Genomic DNA, 18,153 nt, shown 5'->3' with positions numbered 1-18,153 from the left:
CAATAAAAAAGAAAAGGAAAACAATACATAGTTTCAGTATTATAATTCATAAAAGATTATGTTTATATCTGCTGTGCAAGCATGTATGCAGTGTGACTGGTGAATACCAGGCTGTGGAAAAACTGCCATCACTGATACGTTTTTATGGGAGTTGTTAATCCTATAGGAATGAAAAATCCATTAGTGGACCCATTATGAAGTGGTAACACTGTTGTACGCATAGAGCTTCTGTGGCACACTGTACTACAGAGTGAAATATTACATTACCTCCGGCACACAAGAACACTTTCACTATGAAAAAGGATGCCTTCTAGACATCAAATAAACCAAGCTAATTGTAAGGTTTTGACGCAGCATTTTTTCAATGGGCTTCATTGACTGTGACGATCATTGCTTACTCAGCGCACAAAGGCAAACCAGGTCACGTTTCAGTTTCTAGTGAAGATATCGCAATATCATCAAATGGCAGATGTAACATTAGAATAGTACTCACAGCGGTGCTGGCGGCAGCCTGCTTGGACTCCTCTGTGAGGAACGCCAACATCCGCTCCACTTTCCGCTGCTCTTCCTCACTGATGTAGTCTGTATCTGTTGGTGAGAATATGCATGAACATATGAACATACGGTATATATATACTGTATATACCTTCAACCTAGCGTCCCTATTTTGGGCATGTCAGGCGTGTAGATATGCTATATTCACTATTTTTGCAAATAGGGCTTGGTTGGACACTGGCAAACACTCGAGGAAATAATGTGTCAAATCCTTGAGGCTTACCTCAACACAACGATGTACAACACAATCTCATTAAGAGCACTGAAGCACAGCACAATCATAATGAATGGAATTGCTCAACACCATCAAAAGTAAGAGCTGTGAATGAATCATATTCATTGAGGTCTCCTGGTCCATTGTTGTCAAAACATCAACAATCTTATGACTCATTATTCATTCTAACTACAACAACAATGATAACTAGAAAAAGTGCTCCTCGGAGAGAAAAATTCGGGGCAGAGGTTTGGAATTGGCATCCAGGGAGTGTGTGTGCAAAGTTTTGTTGCGATCAGGCAAACGGTGCCGGAGATTAGCTGTTCCCAGACAGAAGGACGAACGGACAGGGTGCAAAACATACTCTCTCGCCATGCCTTTCGGCCTGGCGGAGACAATAAATAATAAATACAATGAACCTATGGAGAGAGAGGCAAAGGCAATGTGCTAGCAACTAACTGTATGGCCAATCCTAATCCCACACATCTGAAAAAGGCAAATAGTATGGTTGAAAATTCCTTTAATCTGCTAACTTGAAACAGTAATGCACAGTGTGTTTACTTGCTAACAGATTGAGGGCTGAGCACACATTTAGAATAATCCAAATGTCTTTTTTCTCCCGTGGGAACTCCCACTGACAAATCATAATGTTTGAGTAGACTGCATGCTGTAGTCAGGATCCAAAATAACATTCCTCGATTGACATTGTTCTTTCTGTGACCGCTCTGGAACATCGAACACCCCAGTTTTTCTCCATCACCCATTGGTTGACAAATGCTGGTCTACATGATGACACTTATCCATTTAAGCCGTATAAAGAGTACTTCATTGACCAGGTTCCCCAGGGGTATATCATTGGCCCCCTCTTTTCTTCCCTCTACACCAAATCTCTTCACCGAAAATAGTCTCTCTACTGTACAAGTTCACAAGCACCATAAGCGACGTGTCGTGAGCTCGTAGGTCTGCTATTTTTGCTGAATGCTTGCCTATTTTTGCAGACTTTTTCGCCTATTATGGCATGCCCAGAATAGGGACGCTAGGGCTCACATGGTTAAATCCATACTGCTGATACTGAGTCCACATGTAGGTGGTTTGCTGTCTCTGTAATCGTTAAGGTGAAACCAGATACAGGGGCCGATAAGGGGCTTGTGTTATAGAGGGAGCCTACAATATGACATCTGGGAAACACTGGGGCACAAAGTCAGTGGTTATGTTACAGCCGAGGCACTAAAAATAAAGCACACAGGGAAAAGTGAAATAGAAATATCGTATGTCGTTGCCTCACCCTATGATGTATTGCAGACACCGGAATGTGAGCTCTCAGATGCTCCTAATGTATTTGATGAGATTGCTTGTACTCTAGACCAATGCACTAGTGGTCACTCATAATAATGCTGTATGAATGCAAACATAATTACATTCATTACACATTAGTGTAGAATGTTGAAGGAGAGTGACGTTTATAATACAGTCATATATATAACGATGTGAGGCCCTTTTGTCCTTATACCTTGTGTGTCAGTATCGTGCAAGTCTAAGCTGGGATTGGAGCAGATCTGATTGTATATAATTTGATGTCTGAGCTGCTCCAAACAAAGTTAAAACATTTTTTACGGCTTTGGCACGGAGACTCCCCCACTGCATCCAGTGTTGGAACAGTGATTTTACTAAGGATCTCAGCTGTTTGTTTACATCAACCACCAAAGTGCTTTTACATAATTTGTTTCAGAGATTTCGCCATTGGTGACAGACATGTTATCTCTCTCCACTTTTTTTAGTGCCTTAGTGAAGGATTGTAGATCGGCCAGCATCCGTTGGCCGATCCGTTAGCTGGTCGTGGTGCGTTGCTGGCATATTGCAGACATAAAGCAATATAAAACAACGAGCGTTCTAACTACTCAGCTACTGTAGTTAGAACATCTTGGAGGTGTAAGAACTGCTACAATGAAGTTTGGCAAGGCACTGCGTTTGATCGCTTGCTCCACATTTGTTTGAAGTATGCTGCAGGCTTAATATGACAGCCATTTGTGATCCTTCCTAGTGAGAAGAACAGTGAGAGGGACTGCAAATGACAACAGAAAATGATAAACAATGGGAAAAAGACAGATTTACATTTGTTTCCCTACCTATGTCAATGTTTAGAAAGAATGACACGGAAAACAATAAAGAAAAAGGATAAAAACCAAGTTCAGTCAGGTGTGGATATTATATTTGATCTTGGCGTTCAGACATATCTCCATATATAATCTTAAAATTTGGAACAGATGTGATGATCAGTTAATGATTTGCCCCACCCGCAAAATTTGGAATTCAACCGTAGCTAATCGGAATTTGATATGAAACATCTGACTGATACATGTATTTATTGGTTTACCAGGGACAGTGCACATTAATCAACATGTCAGTTTTCACATCCATGTAAATGGACCAGAGTTAGTCAGAAGCTAATTTTCATCTGTAGTCCCTGAGCAGGCTGTTAAAAGTGGTGAAATAACTCCATAAATCCATACAAAAACAGACATTTCAATAGAGTTTAGCAGATGCTTTTATCCAAAGCGACTTACAATAAGTGCATTCAACATAGGTGGGGAACGAAAACTACTAATCACCAGAAGTCTTAAGTGCATTTTCTGCAAAAACAAACAACCAAGAGTATACCTAGCGCTAAGGTAAAAGTGCAATATATCAGCTACCTACTTTCTTAAACAGATGAGACAAAATAGCAAAATCAAATGAGAAACCCAGGAGAAATGCCGAGCACCTAGCTCATGCGGCCGTTGCGCGGGGCCAGATTTACATTACATTCATTTGATAGCCTGTCCACCCACTGAAGTTAAAGCTTGTCCATAGGCTTTTAGCAATCCGTTAGCAGGTCACACAATAGACCATTGATATGCATACGCTATTGACACTCGGCAGCTTTTGTTAGCTTTGGTAGGTGTGAAGAGGTATGTGTGTGTACGCATATCCACATCCATATCCATGCATGTCATGGATTGCCAATGATGCCCTCTATAGCAGCAGCAACTCGAGGGAGTGAAGAGGCACAGTCAACGAGAGAGACAGAGAGAGGAAGTGAGCGAGAGATGTTTCCTCCAGCTGGGGGATGTGTTGGGTTTTAGCACCAGTGAGCACAAGCATAAATTGGCGTCTATGAGTCAAACTGACCAGTATGCATGTTGACTCACACCTTGTCAGGTTTGAGGGATTGTACATCTTACACCGTGATTTGGAGAACTTCCAGGTTCCACCAACAGTGACTGAGTTATGAAAATGTAACAAAATGAAAAGTTCCATTTGAACACAGGTACCATTTTCCATTTCCTGAAAAGTAACCGTTTCCACCCGGCAGTGATGATATACAGACTAACTGTTCTAGATGGTTTGGCCTACAAACAAACAAAAAACACTTCTGACAGCGGTATTTTGTCATCATGCTCATTTTAGTCGGCCGTATGATAAAAGATGCCCACTTAAATGATATTCACCACAAAGTAGTAGTGTGGTTTGCTTTTACAAGGCTGGTTGTTATCTTACTCTATCTATCAAACATGGACTGTTGTCTCTGCTTGTTCGACTGTTATAAATCAAAGACAAGGAGGGAGAGAGCATACACATAAAGACGTCAAAGAGACGGACAGAAGCAGAAAGGATGACAGATAGACAACACAAGACAAAGACCAATGATTTTAGAGCAAAGTAGATGGAAAACCAGACAAAAGAAGAGTGACAGGCTGGCAGAAAGACAGTTCCAATAAAGCATATTGAAATTGAAACTGGGTAGACAAAGACTCAGAGAGACTGTATGAGAGTACAAAAAGAGAAACAAGAAATGATGACGCAGTCATATTAATACCAGGTTGCTCTCTCCAGCGTTCCCGCACGGAACCAAATGGACCCGTGGTCCTGTACCCTTTCGCTCGCGGACTAACAAAAACAGCCAAAATGGCTCTTTTAAGCCACCCGCTCATAGTGAACATAATTCCTAAGTAAATAGTTTATGAATGGCGCTAAATCAGTTTGTCTGCCTCAGTAAGGGCCTGTGTGCGTTGTCTTGTTGCTGTTTGTTCTGGGTCGCTGTTGGAGGCCACTGTGTGTGTGTGTGTGTGTGTGTATTAGAGATGCGCGGATCGCGGTTCTAGCCGCGGTTGCCGCAGTTAACCGCAGTTTGGGTGGATTTGGGTCAATCAAATATAATTATGAATTAATATTGGATAAACCGCGGGTGAAATGATGCAGGAATTAAATTAATGATATCAATCTATAGGCCTATAATAGCTTTTAAAAAGCACGAAATTTCACTGTGTGTGCGTTTGTAGTATTTTAATATTACGTAATTTTACACCAGGCACAAATTAGCCGCTCACTACATGTTGCTGTGCAGGCAGCCAGTGTTGCCAGGTTGCGAGAGAAATAAGTAGCCAGGTCTATGAAAACAAGCCCAAAACAAGTGCCAAACAACAAGCCCAAAAGTCGCTTGTAAAAAGCTTATAAAAAGCCGACATGGCAACAAAGTGGTCGAAAGCGAAAGTAACTTAATGAAGACGTGCGCTTGTTGTTACCATGGTTGTGGATTGTATACAGTCACTGCATCGCGACAGTGGTGAGTAACATTGTTTATAAGAAAACTAACGTCAGGAAATTAACAATTATTTGGTGCGGTTGGTGCGGATCTATAAATAGGATGATATAATTACCGCGGGTGGATGGCGGATGGATAATGAACTTGTAAACGCGGATTTGGGTGACAAAAAAACCCATCCGCGCATCTCTAGTGTGTATGAGGAGGCAAGTCAATAGATTGTTTGGTGGCGACGACCACACTTTTTTTTCTGGGCTGTTTTCTTTGTGTTTATTTCCCATGGGATCCCTCCAGCGACAACTTTCCAGTGTTAATTTAACTCTGAGAGGGTACAAATAAGACCCTTGGAGGCAGGCGTGTCTAGTAAGGTTATAGCATGGGAGGACGGCCGTCGTTCAGAGTATGGGGAAGTCTCCCCATTGGCTTAAAGGACAGCCAAAACGGGGAAGTCTCCCCAGGATTTTAAGGATTGAAGGACAGCCAATGACGAAAAGGTCGCTAGAAAGTGTTTAGTAGTTGATCAGTCTCTTCCTAGACCAGGCTGCAAGCAACCTGGTAAAAAAGTGAAAGAAAGAGACAGCATGACAGAGAGAGCCTGAGGTAAAGAATACAGACATGAAATGGTATCGGACAGATAATTAGAGATCAGGAATGCCCTTGTTGAAGACCTTACACCACACACACACACACACACACACACACACACACACACACACACACACACACACACACACACACACACACACACACACACACACACACACACACACACACACACACACACAGTTTGCTAGTGGCTCTGTTGCCTCTCCTCCTTCCCTTTCATCTCTCCTTTCTTGAACTCTCCCATTTTACTTTCCATCCTTTTCTATTTCATTCTTTCATCTTTGCTTCTGCCTTTCATCCTCTCCTTTTTCAATTACTAACTTTGCTCTCTACGAACTCTCCTTTCCTTTCGCACTTGGCTCTGTATGTTCCTACGCCCTGTCCCCCCTCCCCATCTTCAACCTCTCTTCACATCCTTCCTCTTACCTTTTTTGTGTGTGCTTGTTTCACTCCATCGCCTCTCACCTCTTCTCTGTGACCTTGCTCTTCTGTTCACTCTCCATATATTTTCCCCACCCTTTTCTCCTCAACTCCCCTACCTTCTTTCATGCCGTAAACTTTTCTTTCCTCTGAGTCCAACCACTGTGCAAAGAGGTTAAAGCACTTTTATTGTGTTGCCTCTTCCCCCCCCTCCCCTCTCTCCCTCTACTTTTATCATCCTTTCACACTCGCCTTCACAGTTGCGCTTTTCCCTCTTTTCCTTCAAGCTACTATCCTGCTCTCTTGAAGAATATTATTCTTTCTTTTTTTCCCAAACATCCTGTCCTAGTCTTCTTTCCTCCCTGTGGCTCTGCTACTCTCGTTGGCAGTAATTTCATGGCCATCAATCCAATTTCTCCATCACTCATTCAGAATGTATTGTGAATGAATGTCACCTGATATGTGTTGCCGAGCAACACAGGTTTAAAACAAATACAAACAAATGCTCCCCACAGTAGCCCACTCTTCAGTGCATCCTCTCTCCACTGCTTCTGTCCTCCCCATCTGCCACCTCTCCATTCCTAATAAATTAATCTCCCAAGCCATTTCCATTTAAATATGCTTTAATTATTGGCATAACAAGTAATACATTTGTGTTGCCAAAGTTCTCTGCCGTCACAGGTTTGTTTGTTCAATCCCTTTCCTGCTACTCGCTCAATCCCAGTCCCTCAAGTGCCTCCCCACCCCATCCCCTTCCATCTGTCTCTCGTGGGCCAATGTGCAGGATTGTGTTTCACTGCGGTCTGGGTTAGTGAATATTGGCTTGCTGGAAGGCAGCCATGTCCATCTATGAAGGTGGAGGTTACTGCCATTACACCTGCTGTCTGGAAGAGTGTGGAGGGAATGGTGTGTGAGGGAGAGGGAGAGAGAGAGAGAGAGAGAGAGAGAGAGAGAGAGAGAGAGAGAGAGAGAGAGAGAGAGAGAGAGAGAGAGAGAGAGAGAGAGAGAGAGAGAGAGAGAGAGAGAGAGAGAGAGAGAGAGAGAGAGAGAGAGAGAGAGAGAGAGAGAGAGACCGGCAGGGAGAAAGAGAGAGATGGAGACAAAAAGAGAGAACAACAAACAAACAAACACAAAGAGAGACAGGGAGAGAGGGAGAATAACAGAGAGTGATAGAGAGACACAAAGAGAGACAGAGAGGGGGAGAGAGACAGTAAGAGTAGTGGGAGAGGCAGAGAGGAGAAAGGAAGAGAGAGAGAGACAAACAAATATAATTAAAGAGGGAGAGGAGAGATCCATATTTGAGTCATATTTGAAGGGATTTGGTGGAAGATGGAAGAAAGAAAAAAGAGACAGAGAGAGGGAGATGCTGAGAGAGAGAGAGATGGAGAGAGAGAAAGTGACAGACAGTGACAGAAACTGCAGCTCATTTTAACCTGGTATGTTTGCCAGCTCTTGGCAATGAAAGCTGTTCCAAGGGCAGTGACAGACTATGATGATGGATTTGTATATGGCCCAAAACTGATCACTGACAGTGGCTCCAGCCAAACTATTTAATCATTCTGATATCCACTGTGTGCTACAGATTTTGCAAAGAAATACATTTTTCAAAATTATTATCCCAAAAATAGACAAAAACAAATAGACAAACTAGAAGAAATGCAGTTCCTGTAGAAACTGCGTGGGCTTGCTTCAGGCTAATTTGTTTTTCATTTTTTAGCAAAGTGCATGAGCCAAGTGCCTTTATTGTTTTGGGAGAATGACCTATCGTGTTTTGACATGCAATGTCAACGTACTTTGTTTCTTGTGTCTGGGTAGCTCAGTCGGTAGAGCTCTTCATGGGATTGAACCCTGGCACCGGCAACTCGGCATATGAGCAATCCGTCTCCCAGGAGTCTAGTGCATTGTAACGGTGATAGACTCCTGTGTTCTCGGCTGATACTGACAATAAGCCCCTCCAACCTATTTCCTTTTTTCCCTTTGAATGGCTATCAGGCCTGAAGTGGTTTGAAGTGGGATAGCTCCAGAAGCATAAAAGTTATCAAAAAATGTGATAACAGCGATTCAAGTCCTAAGATAGCTCTAAATGTTTACATTGAAATGGAGTCTATAAGTTGAAGCCTGTTGATGTAACATGACTGCAAACAGGTGAAAAGAAAAAAGCTTGAAAAAGGCCATTGACTTTACATTGGGCGCTTAAAGTAAAAAAAATATATATTTAAGAAACTACAAATTAAGTAAAAATCTCAAGCATGCATGTCTAAAGTAAGGTCACATTTTTTGGGCGGTGTAGCCGCCCCTATAAGTGGGGTTGGGACACCTCATTAGTATTAGTTTCCTGCACTGTGATTGGCCCACTTGGCCCACTTTCCTGTACTGTGATTGGCTGACTCTATTGGCTGACTCTATTCAGCACTGTGATTGGCTAGCGAGACACATGATGACATTAATAACCTATAAATAGGATTATGACCACTGTGATGACCACACCGCCCACTTCACACTGGGTGTGATTTTTAATTGTTAATGGAGTTTCTAGGTGAAAGTATGAAGGAATAGGTGTACACATTTTATCATAATTATGTTTTAAAAGTTAAATACCTCAAACTACAAAACATTTCAAAATAAAAAGTTCAAGCATGTGTTGTTTCTAGGTGAAAGTATGAAGAATGTAAATTCTTACATGGAATTTCATTATAAATTAAAGACTTTTAAAGTAAAATATGAAAAAAAAAAAATAAACGTCCACAGTAAGCTGAACATCTTGCAGTTTGAATGGGGTTTCTAGGTGAAAGTATGTGGGACTAGTTAGTGACCAAAGTTTTTGAGGAGAACAATAATAAAGAGTGAGGAGAACTGTGCTCGAGCACACCATAAACATAACCCATCCGTAAGAGAAATAGAAACAGCAAATGCACGCTGGACCCAGAGAGAAGAAAAGGTTGAGCATCCCAGGTCTACTTTTGTGTAAAGCGACTTTGGGTACTTAGAAAAGTGCTATATAAATCTGAGCTATTATTATTATTTGTTTATGATTGGATAGGTGTATCCTTTATGTGCCTCTGCCTCTCCCTAGTTCTACATACTTGCATGTATCAATGTTTCTGCACACTCCCAGGCTATCATTCTGGCTATTACCATCTGTATGTCCATCCTCTGTCTGTCGTACTGTATATCTAACCATCCATCCACCCATTCACCCTTACAATGATTTAAAACTAAAAAAATTGTCATCAGCCGCCGCTAAAAGTCACTGGAGTGTTTTATTAGCTCCTCAATCGCCTTCAAGTCTTCTACGTTGCATCGCGAGCACATGTGGTGTCATCTGTTCTGTCTGAGTCCTGGCAGATGGTCTCCAACTGTAAATCACCTGAGCATCTTTACTAGGAGCAGATATTTATTCAGCACATGGCCAGGGATAAGAGATAATGGGAAAGGCTGGGGTGGTGGTTGTTATCTAAAGGTTACCAAATGGGTTTACAGATTGCCTAAAAGGTCTATGCTAATATTTGGCAATCTTTGACAGCTGAAAAGATGCAGCAAAGACTCATTTTGGCACTGTTTTGTAGTATCATCATATCATGTGATTTTAATTAACAGTGGGTGTGCTTCTTCAAGTATTCACCAGGTGGCGCAGTGAAAACTAGTGTGTTTACCAGTTCACATGTTACATGTATGAAATGATCAATGTTTACTAGTAGTCTAATGCAGTGATTCTCAACCTTTTGTGGATCAGGGCCCGCACGCACGCACGCACGCACGCACGCACGCACGCACGCACGCACGCACGCACGCACAGTATATGTAGGACAGACAGAGATGATCTTAGATGAATCAATGTCACGGCATAATATCATACATGCATGTTTTATAACGACTTGATGCAGAGTGGGCAGAATATGACATTTATGTGGCAAAACTGTGTATCACGGCAATCTGTGTCTTTTGCACGAAGCAGAAATACCTTCAAATAACCCAACAAAGACTTTCCTTTAGGCCACTTGTTCATAGAAAAGGTGTAGCATAGCTAAACTATTGATTCGGCCTTCCTGGCCTCTTGGATTGATATGACTAACCAGCAAACCATATGCTGCAGCAACATGAAATAATAATCCATTTCGATTCGAGGTGTGCACCAACACTTTACCTTGGGGAGTCATAGTGGGGTTCTTATAAAAGAAAAAAGAAATACAAAAAGCGTGGGATCGGTACCTAGATGTTGGCTTTGGAACATTTGAGAGGAATTCTAAAACGCTGTGGTTCGATACCACAGCTTGCAGGCTCACATGGTATTTCGCAATGAGCTGTGTTTCTGATTTATGTAAAGACAATGAATAATATTATACGGTAATATTAGGCTATCACGTGGCATTATATTAACCCCATGAACCCTAGTAGCATCCCTATTCTGGGGTGAACATTCTGTGAAAATAGTGAGCTTTTAACAGGGCTGGACATTAACTTTTTGAGGCACTTGTCCTTCGGACAAGTACACTTCCCATTCACTTGTCCAGGCACAAAAGTCACATGTCCGGGCTCGGGCTTGTAGATAGGCTATGTTTATATATATCCTAAGTATTAGTAAGTATAGAGCCCTAGGGGACCCCAGTCAACTGTGTGTATAGGGTTACATTTTATTTAACGATCAAACAATCTATATCTCCAACCCTTACCGATATTAACTAACTATGTATCATACAGCATATGGATCATACAGTAAAATGGTAATTGGTGCATTTATATAGCGCCTTTAGTCACAGTGCTTTACAATGTGCATTACATTCACCCATTCACACACATTCACACACTGAAGGCAGAGGAAACCATCCAAGGGACCAACCTGCTCATCGAGATTAGTAAGAGGTTAAGTGTCTTGCTTAAGGACACTTCGACAGTAACCCAGGGGGAGCCGAGGATCGAACCGGGAACCTTCCGATTCCCAAGTGGCTGCTCTACCTCCTTAGCCAGCCTCAATATTCCATACCATTCGTCCCCTCCCAAATTTGTGGGAGAGAACTATTGTAAAAAATAAATAAATAAAAAAGCACCATCAATCTGCAACCTCTAACCTCTAACCTCTAACCCTAACCCAAATTTGACTTGTGTATTGAGGGGCGTACATAGAGCACAATGGCAAAATCCACAAATTCAAAAAGTTGTTTCTTTGTTTTTTCCCTTTTATTCCTATTATAGCTCGGAGCGTTGTGTTGGAAGCAACCACAGTTCACAATGTCTCGAGATTGTCTGCTTTGTAAATATAATGTAATGCAGGTCTGACATTAATCCCCAGATGTATCATTTATTTGTATTATTATAGTGCTAAGCTGAAGCTGAAGTCTTAAGCAACTATTCTTGTTCAAGCTGACCTAGTTGAGTTGCAGTCTTCTCATATTGTAACCTCCTGTTAAAAAGAAAATCGATTCAGAGATTGGGAAGGTTTATATGATCTGCTGGCAATATTGTTGCAAACACTTTTCCTAGGAAACTATTTTTCATAGGCAACTAGACAAATGTGGTCCTCGGAGCACAGGTCTTCGGCAGGACGGGTTAACTACCCAGGGCCTGCAAACTTTAGTCACATGACTATAAATAAAGATAATGTGTACCGATGTGTGATGTGATGTGATGTTTGGAAAAAATCTGTAGGAGTAATAAAAAAAAAGTGTTTTGCCAAAATGTGCGGCTTTGGAAAATCCAAAGCCCCCTCACGCATTAGAATGTCCTTCTAATGCGTGAGGGGGCTTTGGATTTTGGACCAGTAAATGGACCGCTTCTTTGTCTATTAGGGTAGCACATCCCCTGATTTAACCAGGATAACTATAAATGATTTTAATTCCAAGTGGGACACTAGAGATATGCCTTGGGGAGGACAAAGAGTGGCTTGCAACTCCCCAAGGGGGAACCCAACTCTCCTCTAGCAAAGTCACTAGAAGATGAATGGGGAGGTGGGGGAGAGAGAGAGCGAGAGAGAGAGAGAGAGAGAGAGAGAGAGAGAGAGAGAGAGCTTCCAAGGTCAGATACCACATCTATGGGCTTTGTGTATTTCTGTTTTGCTTGCTCTCTTTATCTATCCGTCTATACTCTTCTAAAAATACAAAGCTTCAATTGCCTTAGTTATACTGCTTGTACACGCACACGCGCGCACGCACACGCACGCACGCACACGCACACGCACACGCACACAGTAATGGCCATCCTGCTTTAACAGGTACCTGAAAGACAACACAGACAAGGACAAAAGACACAAAGAGAATCCATTCCCTATTCCTTCTTCAATTATGCTGATATTGTATCAAGACAGCAACAGGTGTCTTCATACATATAGAATACAATACACAGGTTGCATCAATGTCAGGCACAACATCATAGGCCTAATGTGTGTTTATTCCCAGAATGTGGGAGCACAATTGTAACACAAATAAGTGGATAATAGTGTTGGCAGAAGAGAAGAGAAGAGAAGAGAAGAGAAGAGAAGAGAAGAGAAGAGAAGAGAAGAGAAGAGAAGGGATCAAGAGAGGCGTGTGTTCTACTCAACAGATTGCAGTGTCTCCGGGCAACCACACAAAAGGACAAATATGTCACGCGAAAAAACTCAAGAAGGGGTAGGGGCAGGGAAAGGTTGTCAGGACAAAAAGGGACATAAATGATTAATTACCAATTTCCATGATGACCCTGGACACACCTAGAGCCTAGTCTAGGGATGGGACTATATGAAAATTACATGTCACGATTATTGTGGAAAAAATAATTGCGATTAACGATATTATCGCGATAATCAGAATATGCTTAAAACTTAAAACGCCACTTTTGTTAACTTGAACTCCCAGCATCCCTATCCTGGGGGGAACATTGGCCAAAAATAGCCGATCTACATTTGCGAGCTTGTAGATCTGCTATTTTTGGCGAATCAATTAGTGTAAAGTGAAATAAGAGCGTACCAACTACGTACTTTACAGGTCCGTTTTTATCAAGTATAGAGGGTTTAAGTGGTACTGAATTTGCAGCTCAACAAAAGCTAATTCATCCTAGGACAATTTCACAATAAATTGGAATCTCTGCGATACAATTATTGTGAGTGTTTTTTTTTTTATCACGATAAACGATAATAGCGATTACCGTCCCATCCCTAGCCTAGTCAGTGTTTAATATGTATAATGCGTTTAAAAACACATTATAAACACACATGCACACAGAAATACACAGAAAGAGAGAGAGCGAGTTCTAAAAACACAGAGCTTTAACTACCTCAGAATCTCACTCGTAATGCATTCAGAACTGAGGCGATGCTCATAGGTAGTCCACCAGAGGAGTCCTCTGAACTTATCTCTCCCCCCCCCCCTCCATGGCCACCGCCCAGTGGAATCCTCTACCAGCAGCCCTGAAACATTGAAATTCCCTATTAAGTTTGAAGTCTGCCCTAAAATCACAGCTCTCCTCACATTCGAATTGGTCTCAGCTAGACATGTCCCCAGCAGCGTTGCAAACAACTCACTCCTTTAGTGCAGAGGTTTAAAAAAAAAATCAGACCAAGGATCCCTTAGCTGAGAGAGAGATGAAGCATACCACTACATATTGTATAACACTGTTGCAGATTAAACTTCTTCATAGACTTGTTTGACAGCACTATCATCAGTGTTGTGTAAATGTATGGGTGTTTTTTTCTATCAATATGTTGGATTCATGTGAATTTTTAAACCCTCTATACTTAGTAAATGTGACCCTTGACTCTGTACTTGGCCTGCTCTTATTCCCCCTCTACGCCAAACCTATTTGCCGAAATAGCCGATCTACAAGCTATATCTGCTATTTTCGGAAACAGAAAACACCCAAAGATTAGGCGGCCCCCTTGTAGTTAACTCTAATGACCCCCTTGGTGTCCCGGACCCCCTGTTGAAGACCCCTGCTTTAGTGAGCTTCACAACGTCGTTGTGAGTGCCATCCTAGGGCTCAAGTGGTTAAAGAAACTGAGGTATAACGTAATGTATACGTAACAAGTTGATAAAATAATATTCATACACATGTAGCTACTTGAGATGTCTTAGTTTAGATGGATTGTGTTTCTGCAGTGGTGTATACTGATAAAAATGTCAGAAATCAACACGGTAATTCCCGGCCATCGAGTTCTTCAAAACCCTCCAGATGATGCCTGGCATGGTGTCTACGGAAACGGCTTGTGTTGCCACGGCAACAGCAAATGGCTGGCGCGGTGACGAGGCTGTCTCTTGTTGTGACCGATTGCCTAACAGGCAACTTAGCATTCTGCTAGGGTCATTGTTGAGACACAGATACACACACACACACATATACACGGTATAAGAATTGCACTGGCTACCAACTGTATTATGCAACTATAAAAACCTTGAACACATGCCAAATCCAAGCAAAAGCGCGCGCGCACACACACACACAAGCAGACAATACAATGGGAGCCTGTTACAATGTCACTGACACGGTCCATGTGTATAATGGTAAAGTGTCACACGAGGAGGGCTACGTAACTTACCAGCCTCTGAATATTCAACAGCGAGAAGGACAGATTGATGTTTCCCGAAAGAAACCCTCCATTAAACTGAGTGACAGACCTACAGTACATCAATCTACCAGTTTTTTCCTTACATGCGTCTGCATACTTTCACATGCCATTACTTATAGTCGATGTGCTTCACAATCTCCTGAGATGTCTGTCTGTCTGTCTCTTTCACTCTCACTGTTTGTCTTGCTGATTATAGGCAATATGATCAACGTAATAATATACACCCCCACACACCATGTTATTATTGTCTCCGCCAGAGGTGGAGAGTATGTTTTCGTTCCCGTCCCGCTGTGTGTCCCCCGCCCCTAGCCAAGCTAACATTGGTCAAGCTTCACGTGACACGTGACAATATGTTGTCACCAATGCTTTTGATTGGCTAGCGAGACGCATGACGAAATAAAATCCTATAAATAGGTGTGTCACTTCAAAAAACCATTAATGTTTTTTGAAGTGAGGTAACATTGGTCAAGCTAACGGGATCAAGCTAACATTGGTCAAGTGACACGTGATATATAATAATGTAATATAAATAGGTAAGACAGGATTAATCAGGAACAGTACTGGCGGAGACCTGTGCTCCGAGGAGCACATTCTCTAGTACAGTATTTACATTGCAATTATTTAAAGTTGTACTAGGTAACTTTTTCAGTTAAATTGTATATCTTTTGTGAGTGGCAAATGTTTCACAACACCCACTCCATGAATTTCACCAGCGAAAGCCTTTTATAAACTATTTTCTATTGAAGCGGTGGCGGGGGTGTCATTCCCGCGAAAATGGCGTCATCCGGCCGGAAAACAGAAACAGAAATGCACCGGTTTCCTGTTTGGCCAGGAACTACCGCACCGGTTTCCTGTTTGGCCAGGAACTACCGCGCTACTAACAAAAAGGAATCTCACGCTGTTTTTAAGACATTATAGGATTTGAAGATGGAAAAACAACAGCAAAAGAAAACACAGCTCACGGTAACTAATGCTCCACTGGCTAAGAGAAACGATCCGCAGATAGTATAAAACAATGAAAAGAACGCTTTTTGAACGCTTCCGCTTTCCGGTGAAAACAAATGGAATTCTGGGTAATGCAGGACTACGCAAAATACATGCAGTGACGGTAGTGACCAGCAGAGGTTGCTAAAAATCGTTATTTGTGGACCTGCCTCGTATTGCTTTAACTTAATAGATATAATTAATAGAAAATAATTATGAATCAAATGTGCTATGAAGGTGAACAAATACAAAATGTGTAAAGATGTGATCGGAATCACTGTAGAGGGTCCTCCTCTGGTAATTTTTGATGCCTTGAAGAAATGGATAGAACAGGGGCAGACAGCCAGGAGACTGTATTTTAAATTTAAATCCTTCCCCCAGGATATTGTGTGGTGGCCTACCATGCGTTTAAGGCTACTATACTGTTATATTGTTGTTTTTTTATTAATAAAAAATGTATAATTTTTTGCTGGTGCTCCTACATGTTGTAATTGGGACCACCAATGCTACCAAGTAAAAAAGTAAATTTTGCGCGCTGTGGAACCATGCACACAGCAACTTCAAAATCTGCAATGAATAATGTAAATACTTAGCATTTTTCTTCACTGTTACTATTGTTGCTATTCTTAGTTATTTATTTGTTATTCTCATTATTGCTGCTACAATGTTGAGGAACCAGAACAAAAGTTTGAGTGTGTAAGATGTGACAAACAATACAAATATTGAATCCTGAAAGAAAAGATCCAAAAACTAAAAAATCTCAAATACGGGACCTTTAAAGGGAAGCTTCAGAAGAAGGGAACAGGGCTGTTTCCAAGTTGTTAGTCAAAGCCTCAGGCAAATTAATTAAGAATGGAGGCCCTGTGAATGTTATAGTGTGTATTGTCTAAAACCTCACCTCTTTCAACTCCACCTCATCCGCTAGCACACCTTATTTCATTGCATCTGCACATGGTGCCTTTTTATATAGATGCTAGTTATGTTATTTGGATAGAAGTTTTGCTTGTTCACAGATGCTATCATGTTATATAGTATATACTGTAGAAGATAGTATGTTATTTAGATACAGTAGATACCAGGTTTGATATCTACAGTATCTGGTATCCACAGAAACTTTGTAGTATCTACTTGTCATTTTTCCCCCCTTTTTTTAGAGTAGCCAATAATTTGTTACCCCTTTTTCTCCCCAATTTAGTCGTTGTGCCAATTGATTCCTTCCTACACACATTTCTGCCGTTGTATCCTACCGACTCGCCTGTGAGGAGCCCCCACCGGGAGGACGCAGAGCCTTCATCCTACTCCTCCCGCCCAACACTCCCCGCTGACAGGTGCCGCCCCCAGCCCGTAGGAGTACACGCCATGACCAATATCATACCTCGCCGCCCGGCTTCCCTCCCCCGAACACGTGCCAATTGTGTTTCGTGTAGACGCCAGACAAAGCCGGATGCACCACGGTGGATTCGAACTCACAATCTCCGTGGTGGTGGGCAGGGAACTTTACCACTGTGCCACCCGGGTGCCATCTACTTGTTATCTTAACTCTCTCAGTGCCAAGAGTATTTTCATAAAGTACTCCCCCAGTGCCAGAAATTTGCGTTTTTTTTAATTTTTTAATTTTTCATTCAAATAAATAATCTGATTGGGTTTTTAAACCCATAATACAGTTCTACCAGTAGAGAGCAACAAATCGACACATTGATGATCTCGCTGGCTCACTCGCCCCCTCCCAAACAGGCTCACATCACATCCGGTCATAACCGGATGTTGACATTTTCGACAATCGTTGATCGGGCTAAATTACGATGCGATACACGACTACGATGACTGATCGTCACCCAGACCAAAGAGAGTAGACGTGGACCTCTCCGTTCACTTTTTATACCGTGTGAAAAACCGTGACTTTCCCTATTCTGGCCAAAAATGACCGCGGGAAAAAATGAGAACCGGAAACGGAATCTGCGTCATGAAACCGGAACCCAATGAGTCTGAAGGAGTCAGGAAGCGAAAGTGATCATGAAAAATAAACAGAATAGCGCGACCACAGTCAAAAGTAAAAACTCGGGATTTCTCGTGCTGGCACGGAGGGTACTCGGGAAAAACTCGGGATATCTCGGGGCGTGGCACTGAGAGAGTTAACACTAACTGATCAGACCTTTGTAAATGATTATCCTGTTCTTGGTTGACTAGGCCTAGGGTTCAAGCCACTTACTGCAACCTTGCACTTTGAAAGTCGCTGGATAAGAGCATCTAAACGTTTAAATT

General features: G+C 41.9%; 1 protein-coding gene across 2 annotated transcripts in view; it reads right to left on the bottom strand.

Moving 5' to 3' along the window:
* Positions 1-18,153, bottom strand: part of rnf123 (ring finger protein 123) — a 202,847-nt gene that overhangs the window by 38,659 nt on the left and 146,035 nt on the right. For both annotated transcript variants that reach the window (XM_080423938.1, XM_080423937.1), the window contains exon 38: positions 494-588. In XM_080423938.1, the coding sequence (XP_080280064.1) occupies positions 494-588 (95 nt within the window). The remainder of the gene's footprint in view (positions 1-493; positions 589-18,153) is intronic.

Source organism: Gymnoscopelus braueri (genome assembly GCF_963280865.1).
Source record: "Gymnoscopelus braueri genome assembly, chromosome: 3".
Classification (NCBI taxonomy): domain Eukaryota; kingdom Metazoa; phylum Chordata; class Actinopteri; order Myctophiformes; family Myctophidae; genus Gymnoscopelus; species Gymnoscopelus braueri.
This window is presented reverse-complemented; position numbering and strand designations above follow the sequence as displayed.